Here is a 12,031-nt window from a genome sequence, read left to right as displayed (position 1 = left end):
AAGGGAGAACTTGACAGCTTTGCCTATGACTGTTACCTTGGGCCAACTGCTGTCAATCAAAAGTATTGTAACTTCATGTACACCACCCTGAGCTCCTTGGAGAAAGGGCATGACATAGAAACAAAAGATACATAAAAGTGGCACAATCTCTAACAATCAGCTGAGTAACACCTCTTTACTACATGAATAGGTGTTGCTTGTTTGATGCCAATGATAGCATTTTGAAGAGAGGATATGATAATATCAAATTCAAGACATGGGAAGAGAATATTACAAATTTGCTCATTTTGTTTCCCTCTTCTGAAAGGTTGAATGCTTAAAAGATCTTTGATTATATTTTCATGGTTCCTAAGTTCTAGGGTTAAGTGGTGCACAGATGCCATTGCCGTACAGTAATTGTTAGTTCTAAGATACAGACTTTTAAAATTATATTTTTGTCTTCCATAATTTCAAGGGAAAGAAAAAAAATGCATTTCAATGATGTATCACATGTACAGGCTGCATTTAGATTTTTCTTCCTTCACAATGTATTTTTTTCTGCACCATTTTTGGAGCAAACATTGTAGGAAAAGCAGTTGAGTCTTAAGAAAGCTCTTTACTGAACAGAGCCCATTAAGCCATCTGATCACTTTACAGACAACTGGAAGAGAAGTTCTTAGGTACTATAGTGAGAGTTTTACTGTGAAGTGTAATTTATAAATTGGCTCTAATGCTTCTCCCTGTTTCCTTCCATGACACTTTTTATGACACCAATTTTGCTGCTTTGTAGGGACAAAGGGATTCCCAAACGGAAAATGAAAATCTAGTTGCATGACAGCAAATCTATTAACTGCAACTTGAAATTGAATATATTATTATAGTATGTGTTTACACCTTATCAGAAATGATGCATTTTTATAAGTATAACTCTCTGTATAATGCTACATTACCAATTCCAAGCCTTAAATGTATTGTAATATTTGTGAATAGGGATACTAAACTAACATTTATACTTCAAAATAACTGGCTTTTTATTACAAGGCACCTATCCTTCAATGGAGTCATATTCATCCTCAGGTGTGACTTCTGTAGGACTTCAGAATGTGTAATTGAACATATACCATATTGCTGATGCACAATTACCGTAGTAAAGTCAGCATTGACTACTATGGGACAAGCAGTCTCTTCAAAGCTATCTAGCTTCAAAGGAAATTCCACACAGTAGGCAGCTGGAGAGATTTTAAAAAATTACGGTAGTAGACAACAAAAAAATTAGATGTTAAAACTATTTAAAATGAAAATTGAGTACAATAATATATAGAAAACTTGTCATATTTTATTTTTTTCAAATCTCTGGGCATATATCCCAGTCTACTTCAATTATTTGCATACTTAAATTGACCCATGTCAGCTTTGATAGAAATCTTAGCTCAAATAGCAATTATAGTCTTTGTTTTGCATGTAATTAGGACAGCTATGGAGAATGAGTAAAAAAAAAAGCTCTTTACATTATTCCTATTTACTCAGCAATGTTTCAGAAAGACATATAGAAAAATAAACCAAGAGTTCCATTTGTTAATACTTTATTGATAGTCCAAGTAATTGAGCAAAATCTTTAACACAAATGATTCTTTGTAGCTTTTTAGTCCAACCGATGTACAGTTTGTATGCATTATATGAATCTGATGCCATCAATACAAACAAATTTTGCCCACAAGTTCCTCAAACCTTGCCTGATGGTCTTGGGTATAGATGTTTGGCAAGTATTTAATTTTTGTTTAAATGTTTACTGGATGATTACTGGAATCTGTCAATCATCTGTCAATTATATCAAGAAATAAGCTTCTTCTGTTTCTATTATATCTACTAATATCTCCTACATTTGAATGAATATGGTAAATGTTTACCCTGATAAATAGTGTAATGGGAGCAGTGACCTACATATTAGCCTTTGATTCATATATTCATTCAAACCTCATGGAGAAACTAAAGTTTGACTCTGTTCCCAACTTTTGGAACCTCTGCCTCTGAGCACAATCCTGTGTTGTGTTTACTGCAAATCAAGTCGTATTGTGTCCAGTAGGCATACTTCCAGGTAAGTGTGCTTAGGGCTGTAACCTTAAGAGTACTGCATTCTTCTCTGAAATATAATCCACATTCCTGAAAAGAGGGAGCTTACATACTCTTTAAACCCCAATTCTGACTTTATGTTTTGAAAATGAATATCGAAAGGCTTTATCTGAATTACTTTTCCAATTATTACTACCCATCCTTTCCAAGCAGAAGTTAGCAGTGACTTCTTGGAGTCTTTGAGGATAGCCATTAAGATCTTTAGGTATCTGATCTTAAGTTTGTGTGCCTCATTCATATTTCACACTGCTAGAGCAAGGAAACCAAGTACCTTGCCTTGGCAAAGAGTACTAAGGCTCACCGCATCCAATGAATTTCTTTCTCCACAAAGAAATTGGAGTAGCTTACCTGTAACTGGTCTGGGAGATGGTCCACAGTGTCACACATATGGATGACTAGGAAGTGCTTCCTGCAAGGAGGGAGGGCAGGAGCACATGCTAAGTTGCCAGCCATGCAACCCAGGAAATACTTATCAGTCATCATAGGTTCTCACCTGACTCAACCTAATGTATCATAGAAACCATCCTAGTTAGTCTCTAAAATCCCAACTTTATACTAGGGGGAACACTTTCTGAATGTCTGTCTAATCATGACACAGATACACTGAGACAAATTTACGCCTTACTTGCAACTGTATTTGTTCTACAAGTTTTCTTTTTATGTTACAGAGTTGGTCACCTTGAGGAGGCACTTCAGTGACCAGAACACACAAAACAGGGAGCGGCTGATAGCCAGAGACAATAGGTCTTTTTGCTAGTAGTCATGTATTATGAAGAAAAGAGGTTAGCCACTCTCTCTTTATGCAGGCTGATTTCTCCTTCCACCACACCATCTACATTTGATAACATCTCTACCCACAGCAAAGTCATTTCTTACATTTTATAATTTATTCCAGGGTTAGTTATTTGATCCTTAAAAATCACCTCACTAAAGGGAGCTTCTTAAGGGTTGTATCCAATGTTAGTCATTCTCAATGTAGACCCACCAAAGTTAATGGACATGATTCACATAGGGCCATAAATTTCACTAGGCCTACTCTGCGTAGAACTTTACTGAATTCAAACATACACATTGTGGTTAGTTGTGAGGGGCACATAATTTTATTCTATATTTTGCTTTAATTTTAAAAGTGTATAAATCACTCCATGTCAAAAATGAATTTCTGAGATAAATTTAAAATTACAAAACAAACCAACAATATGTTTCAACCAGCAAAAAATACCATAGTTTAAAATACCCTGACAAAACAAAAGGTTTTAACCTAGTGCTAAAGATAAGCAGGGCCAGTACCAGGCATGCCTCCCTCAAGTGCTTATTCTACAATAGGTGAACCAGCAAAGTGAAGGTTGTCTCTTCTGTACATACATAGTTTGCTTTTCCTAAAGATGGAACATAGAGAAATTGACTCTTCCGTATAGCAGAATTTATACAAGAGAAATATAGGCAAATAGTATCAAAAATCAGAGGAGGCCTTCCTTGCTTTGAAATGGAGAAATTAGGATTTACACAATGGAAAGGCCTTCACATATAAACTATATATTTGTACTTAAGCACAAAAATTATCACGAAAAATGGTCCAAGTTCTTCAAATGCTTTGGTTTTAATGATGTTCTATAAAAATAGAAGGAATGCATTGTGAGAAGGGTTGTTCACTTTTTGAAGTCAATTGCTTGAAGTGTCTATTCACATAGATAGACATGTGAATATTGTTCTCTAGTTCCAGTTTCTTCAAAATATGGGATTTTGCAAGATTACATTATTCATACAGCCAAGCCATATGGACATTCCATTTGAAGACAGTAGCAGATAAATTACTTTTCTCACTCTGAAATCCTTCACAACTCTGCTTGTCTCAAGATATTTAAAAGTAAGCAAAGATATTGTGAATGTGTCCGTCTCAAAATAGATAAATTTCAACTTATATTTTGTTTGCATATTCCATAGAAGGTAACAAGAGCAAATATTATCTTTCCTTAAAGTAGCATAAAGGTAAAGGGGCCCCTGACCATTAGGTCCAGTCGTGAATGACTCTGGGGTTGCAGTGCTCATCTCACATTATTGACCGAGGGAGCCAGTGTACAGCTTCCAAGTCATGTGGCCAGCATGACAAAGCCGCTTCTGGCAAACCAGAGCAGCACACGGAAACACTGTTTACCTTCCCGCTGTAGCGGTACCTATTTATCTACCGGTACTTGCACTTTTGACGTGCTTTTGAACTGCTAGGTTGGCAGGAGCTGGGACCGAACAACGGGAGCTCACCCCATCGCGGGGATTCGAACCGCCGACCTTCTGATCGGCAAGCCCTAGGCTCTGTGGTTTAACCCACAGCACCACCCGCGTCCCTTTTATCTTTCCTCAAAGTAGCATTTCTATATTAATAGAATCAATGACATAAATATTTCCATACCTTGTATGCAGAGCACATTTTTTATATGAATGATATGTTGTGTGAAAATAGCACATCCCTCTGAGATAGTCTTAAACACAACATGAGATGGGAGCCTTGCTAAAAAAAAAAGCAGAATTTCCACACTCGGAGGATTGTTCAGCTTCCAGTATTATTTTAGTATGCTGAATACTTTAGAATGCACTATTCAGTGTGGATTGCAGAGTGTGGTACTGATCAAAAAAGTCCAGAAAGTTTTTGTAATGCATCCTTTTGTTTGTGTTGACATGTCTTTTGGATGAGGCACCATAAGGAAAAGCAACCACTACAGTGTCATGGCTGTTGTGCTCATGTAATGCTACACATGAAATCTTTGTTTTACCTGTCATATTTTTTTCAGTTACTTTTATTGATACAACAGCATCATTCACTATGCATTTTAGAGAGTGGTTTGTCAGTCTGTTTGTCCATTTGTTCTCTATAAGTTCAGATGCCTCTTGAGATATCATTGCCAAACTCAGCCACCATTTTGAATCAAAGTGCAGGACTGAATTGTCACCTGGTTTTTTGGCATAGGCTTGGCTGCCTCTCAAGATATTATTGCCAAGCTAAGCACAAGTGCTCCCAAGGTGGGGGTGGTGGATATTGTTACAATTTGGACACCCAGGCAACCTTTTGAATCAAGATGGTAGACCAAAATGTCCATTTCACATGAGAGTGTATCTGAAGAAGTGTGCATGCACACGAAAGCTCATACCAAAATATAAACTTAGTTGGTCTTTAAGGTGCTACTGAAGGAATTTTTTTATTTCATTTCACATGACTTCACCTATTTTTTGGCATGCATTTGATGGCAAACTTGGCATGAGGGTTTCCGAGGTGAGGATGGCAGTCTTCACTGATGTTTGGATGTGACTTTGGCATGACTTCACCTGGTTTTTGGTGTGACGGGTCCAAACATAAATTGCACTATCCATTTAAAATCAAAATATATCTTTGGTTTCTAAAAATTCCTGGACAGGGTTGGACACCCTCTGCTAGTATAATATATATGGCATAATTTGTTTAGAAATGTGTGTTGCTTCTGGGAAGGTTAATAAATATTGTGGTACATATATATTTGGCCCTGTAGCTACTATTCTTGTAAGATCTCATATTCTGTTCATCAAGCTGATTACATTTCTAGATATGTGCTGAATCTGTTTCTGAGCATTAGCTAAGAAAGGTAGAGGGTTCTTTAATAGTCACAAAGGGATTAGATTGAAACACATATTCCAAATCATTTAAATCAAGCAGAATCCAAGAAGACAAGACATTCTGAGTTACTTTGTATTACTTGACACAAATAATAAAACTTGAGCTTTAAAAAGACAAAGAAGAGAAAAGCCACCTATCTGATGTCAAGTAACCATTAGTCAGCCCAAGTACTGCTTCTGAATAAGACACATAGACAAAGGAAAATCTTAACTCCTGTCTGACACCTGTCAAATATAAGGTCTGTCTGGCTATGAGTTCTGGGCACAGTGGCAAGAAAATTATTTTTTAAAAGTGTGGTATCTGCTACAGAGAAAGAGGACTGAAAGAAGGAAGCAACAGACTTTTTCTCTTCCTGGCAGGGTATTTTTACAGGTTCTGAGAGTGCATTCCTTTACCACTTCTACACCATGTGCATCATTATTTTCCATTGGATTGTTACAGGTGTTAATTGATAAGAACTATGCATAGTGCATTTGGAGATCAAAATGTATTGCTTCAAACAGCCTGCTCTTGCATACTTTCAGTTACAGAACTACCATTTGCTTATCTGCCAAGCATCATTGCTTAGAAGCAGTGAAAGGAGGAAAAATATTTCACACTTGAAAGGGTGCACAAATTCTAATATGCACAATATCATGACAAGCATCATAACCATAAAAAACATTATATCCACATTTAATCAGCACATCAATTTATCCTAAGTCAGACACGCCCTGACCTCAGCCTTTTTAGGTCCTGACAGGGAAATTGGCATAAAAATGGAGCCAGTGTGGGTTGCGCTTTCAAAATGACCCAATGTGTGATGAGCATAATTTTATTCCAGGTAGCATTCTCTCAGCCTCTTAATTTTGTGCTAAAGTCCTGAAGAATTAAACAAGTCTATAAATTCAAAAGGGGATTGTAAAGTCCACTGATTGTTCCTGCCTGCATATGTCATTGCACTGCAGGGGGTTGGCTCTCAGGGTCCCTTCTGGCTCTGCAAGTCTCTGATCCTATAATGCTGTCTTCATGTTCACCAGTTCACACCTGTAGACAGCCTTCACAGAAGCATCCAGGAGTATAGGTTTCCACCAAGCTTATGTGGTGGTACTATTTGTGTGAAAAGATGCCCCTGGATGGGAACTGCATGCAGTGCCACATTTTCAATGTAAGTTGTGAAAACACAGCTACAAATTTTCTGACTACACATAGATTGCACACAGGCTCTGCACATTAAGGCTTCCCTCCCCATCTGCTCCATTGCAACATTTGAAAAATCTTTTGGGGGAGTTGGGACCCTTGGAAATGGCCTGGAAGCATGAGAGACAGAAAAAGAGACAGAAAGAGAGAGTGGTGTCTGCTGAATTTCAGATTCAGTATCATTAGTTTCACATTAGTTTCACATTGTGGTCCAGTTCACATTGTCAATTTTGCCATCGTGCCGTGGTCCTGCATTTGTATGAAGCAGAATCATGGTGACAGATTTGGGAGCTACTTACACAAGAATAGTTCCCAGAATGTGCAACTGCTCAAATTAACATGGTAGGACACACCACACACCAACTGGTTGGAGATTGGGAATGCATTAACACTGGTGCTAGAAGTGGGATTCTGCTTCCTAAAAGGAGGACTGTGTGTCAAGTGCCTGAGGTAAAATAGAAGGAAGAATGGTAAGATTCCTGGAGCAGATGCAGCAGCAAGCCTAAAAGCTAGCAGAATGTTACCAGCAGCAACACCAGTGGCTCTCTTAAGAACTGTGAAATTCACTGTGATGGTCTCCCACATGCAGCTGAAGAAGAGTTTGGAGTCTCTACGATGGTCTAAACCACTGAGCCTAGGGCTTGCGGATCAGAAGGTTGGTGGTTTGAATCCCCGCGACGGGGTGAGCTCCTGTTGCTCAGTCCCTGTTCCTGCCAACCTAGGAGTTCGAAAGCACATCAAAAGTGCAAGTAGATAAATAGGCACCGCTTTGACAGGAAGGTAAATGGCATTTCCGTACGCTGCTCTGGTTTGCCAGAAGCAGCTTTGTCATGCTGGCCACATGACCCGGAAGCTGTCTGCAGACAAACACCGGCTCCCTCGGCCAGTAAAGCGAGATGAGCGTCGCAACCCCAGAGTTGTCCGCAACTGGACTTAATGGTCAGGGGTCCCTTTACCTTTACCTTTAAAGTCCCATCTGCACGATACATTTAAAGAAATATCATGCCACTTTAAGTAGGCATGGCTTCCCTCAAAGAATCCTGGGCACCAGAGTTTGTTAAGGGTACTGAAGGTTGTTAGGAAACCCCTAGTCCCCTCACAGAGCTACAATTCCCGGACTGCCTTGGCAAGAGGGGCTGATTGTTAAACCACTCTGGAAATTGTAGCTCTTTAAGGGAAATGTGAGTCTCCTAACAACTGCCAGCACCCCTAACAAATTATAGTTCCAAAAGTTCTATGATCACTTAAAGTGGATTGATACAGTGCAAATGGGGCCTAAGTGAGTAGGTGAGAGCCTTATCTCAATACTACACAGAAGCCCAGCTACAGAGCACCCAGATCAGGGTGGCCAAGAAGATACAGGGAGCAGATGGACAGCTGAAGTTCATTGAACATGAAGAATTGCAGTGAGTAACAGAAAATTAAGACGCTTTGTCCAGAAGCCTACCTGAGTGGAGAGGAGACCAGAAACCCAGGAAAGAAGCCTCAAGCTAGGAAAAATAATGGGTTGGAAGGAGGAAGGAAGGCAGTGTCAGATAAGAGAGAGCTATAGACTTGAAGCAATGACATACTGCTGATTTGCACACTGCTTATGCACTAGCTATGGAAGAAAAAGAGCAGCAGCAGGAGAAGAAACTGGACACACATGTATCAGGAACAGCCAGCTAGCACTTGAAGAATTGGTGTCACCTCTAACAGGCAAATAACAGGCTAAACTCCAGTAGACTAGAGACAAAGCCACAGCAGAGAGAGATTACATTTTTTTAAAAAGCTAAATTCCTCTTATATCATTTGTGTTCTAGAAGGGCTTCCTCTCCTAAAAACAGTGAAGTGGTTTTTTTGTTGGCATGTCTGTCTCGAGAGTCAATGGAGTGCACCCCTAGGGATGAAGTCAAACCGCTGGAGAATCACAGCGCCTGCTGTGGCTACAGAGGCCAATAGCTCATAACTACGCATAATAACCATGTTGTTTTTTACTTCTCTGAGGTGCTAGTTTGGGCAGTGTGTATGGAGGTCCTGGGCTGCCCAGACAACAAGACCCCACTCTCAGCCTCGCTGAAGTGGTCCAAAGAAAAACAGAGCAGTATGATTGGCACCAGCTTGGCTGCGGGAATTGCCAGAAGGAGGCATACAAGACGCCATCCAACCATCTTAGAGACTCCATTCTGGATTTGTGAGCAGTTTACTCCATAGCCTTTTCTTTTCTCAAAGATATCCTGGAAGGCAGCGGTTATGGTTGATTCCTTTGGGTTTACTCCTGAAGCCTTTCTTATGAATATGAGTCTGCTAGACCCAAGTCCCATTTGTGAAATGGATTCAGCCTGTAATTTGTATTTTATTGTGATCTGCCCTGGGGGACATTCAGTTCCAAGGCGGATAATAAATACACTAAATAAAAATAAATATGGAGGTTATGCCTGGGAAGTGTAATGCAATAGTGGGGTTATTTCTGTTTTCTCCTCAAGTGGCAGATGCTGTCTAGTAGTAGTAGTAGTAGTAGTAAGAATAATAAGAGTTTGTGAGTGGGCTTAAGGTTTGTGAAGAAAAAAGTAATTTCAACTGAAACTCAAACATATACAGCTTCACTCTCTTAATGCTATTTTTAAAAGTGAGATAGTTGAAAAGACAATTTGCATATATCATTAAATTTCCAATTACCATGTAAATGACAACCAAAGCAGGCAAAGAGTTCAACACTTTGCTTGGATAAAATAATGTGTTGATTTTAGAAGTTTTTTCATCAGATGTGAGGCTTTGAGAATATGTACCTATCATCAGTCTGACGATGTGAACAGCAAATAAGCCTGCAATCCTTTCAGGTTGAAATAGCTTACTTTTAAAAAAAATGCACAGCAGGAATCCTTTCCCAAAACTAAAATAAATGACAAAGTAAAAGACCAGTCTTCCATAGGCACTTAATGAAGACATGCTTCAAGGGGTTTTCAGTACCGGAGATCACTTTACACCCCAGGACAAGAGAAAAACAGTAGAGTTTTGCAGTCAGAGGCTGCAATCAAAGGAGAATAAAGAATATAACAAAAATATATTGGTTGTTAAATCACTTACAGTGGTTTTCCTTTGGATTCACAAATCAAAGTTATAGATTGTCCTTCTTCTGGCCATAACGTGGAAGGGATTATTTTAACTGACGGAAGATCTAGAAAAAGATAATATTTGATGAATTACATTAAAACTGGACACCCATTGTATTATGCAAATCATTTAAACAGTGTGCGATTTCACTTATATATCCATGGACTTGATAAGATTCTAATATATATTGTCCTTTGCCAACTCTGAGACCAGGTGGTAGTATGAGATTGTGCCGAGGCTTGCTGGTGAACTGTAGCTTCTGCCACTGAGCACCACCAAATATGGATGGGGGCCTAATGTCCTTACAAGGGGGTGCTGCACTGTAACAAAAAAGCTGCCAGGACAGTTTCTGGAGCAACTAGCCATGCTTGATACAGGTGATGACATCAGTGGCTAGTGTCAGGTGTTGCTATTAACTCGGTAGCCATGTACCTTTACACAGCCCTGCTACCTTCACTGCCACACAGAAACACTCTCCAGAAAGTGTGCTGGAGCCTTTCCCTGCCCCATTCTGTAGCCTTGAGTACTGCATGCTGTAGTCTACCAATGAATCACTGAACAAGCAACAGCTGAGTTCTAGAGGAAAATAAAGACACCCCTACATCACTGCGGGCATTCCTCGGAGAACATGGTTATAAACAGATTTGCAATTGAAATAGAAAACAGAAACATGAATTTCCTGAAAATGAGTAACAAGCACTCCACACAGCCTTTTCTTTGTAGATGGATGTGAATGTTATTACAAAAAAAACTGCATTAAAAGTATATTCAAATGAACATATTTACTGGCATAGTAATCAGACTTCATAATAGAAAGTCTTCCATGAGCTCTTATAAATTTCTTTTTTAAAAAACCTTGCGTATACCTGAGGATATACTTTCAGGAATGCAACAGTATTTCCCTCCTTTGTGAATATACCTTGTAGTCTGATTTTTTTAAAAAACGAACAAACCTCAAACCATTTTTATGGGGACATCAGATAAGATTACCACACTGTTGTATATAATCCATGCTAAACTTTAAAATATTCGACACTCCTTCAGGTATACTGAGCCGAGGCCATTTAGGGCTTTAAAGATCAACACCAACACTTTGAATTGTGCTCAGAAATGTACTGGGAGCCAATGTAGGTCTTTCAGGACCGGAGTGGGGAAACCCAAGTTCAAACCCCTACTCAGCCACAGAGCCCACTGGATGACCTTGAAACAGTAGTTCTCTCAAAGCCTAACCTAGCTTACAAGGTTATTTGAAGATAAAATATGTGGTGAGAATTATGTATGACACTTTGAGTTCATTGGAGGAAAGACGGAATATAAATGTAGTAAATAAAACAAAAACAAAACATTCCTAGAGGACAACTGCTGACTCCTATCCTACTAGCACCATCCACTCACTATGATAAATATATATTGTTGTGAGGTTTTATTTGGAGGGGGAGGCCCCCCTAAAACCCAAGAAATTAATGAATGATCTATCTAATATTTGGAGTATTGAAGGGAAGATTCCAGACCAATGAAAAAATACAAGCTAAGCTTCATTTCCAAGCCAGGGTCTCATCTGCTATAGAGGTGTTAAAGTGACAAAAGGTACTGATGGCCCACATCAAGGAGGAATCCTTAGGCCTGGGCAGATAGCGGTTGCCAAGTCTGCTCCCCTTCCTGGGGGGGGGGGTGTTGCGGGAGGGCATCTGGGACCTCCCAGTGACCCGGCTGTGGGAGGAGGGATGCCACCCACCTCACAGGGACTCCCACCCGCGTCACGCCCTCCTGGCTGGCCAATGAGGTTGGTGAGAGGGCTGGCTGCCTTGTACCCAGACTCTACTTTAATCTGGTTCCAGCTTTTGGAGAGGCGCTGTTGGCATGATTGCCCCCACCCTGCGGCAATCAACATGGTCAACAAAATTGCTAATTGTGTGGTGGCACGGAAGGTGCAACTATTGATGCCAGGTGACACAGTTCCCCGCCATTACTTTTGACCAGGAGGCCTTGTTTCGCAGTGATGGTGTT

The 12,031-nt window shown here is 39.8% G+C and overlaps 1 protein-coding gene across 2 annotated transcripts in view; it reads right to left on the bottom strand.

Annotated features, from left to right (window-relative positions):
• The window catches only part of CADM2 (cell adhesion molecule 2), a 354,958-nt gene that overhangs the window by 74,272 nt on the left and 268,655 nt on the right, over positions 1-12,031 (bottom strand). For both annotated transcript variants that reach the window (XM_035116024.2, XM_060273644.1), the window contains exon 6: positions 9,998-10,088. In XM_035116024.2, coding sequence (XP_034971915.1) covers positions 9,998-10,088 — 91 coding nt within the window. The remainder of the gene's footprint in view (positions 1-9,997; positions 10,089-12,031) is intronic.

The sequence above is a fragment of the Zootoca vivipara genome, chromosome 4 (assembly GCF_963506605.1).
Source record: "Zootoca vivipara chromosome 4, rZooViv1.1, whole genome shotgun sequence".
Lineage (NCBI taxonomy): Eukaryota > Metazoa > Chordata > Lepidosauria > Squamata > Lacertidae > Zootoca > Zootoca vivipara.
The sequence above is the reverse complement of the archived record's forward strand: the minus strand, read 5'-3'. Positions and strand labels throughout refer to the sequence as shown.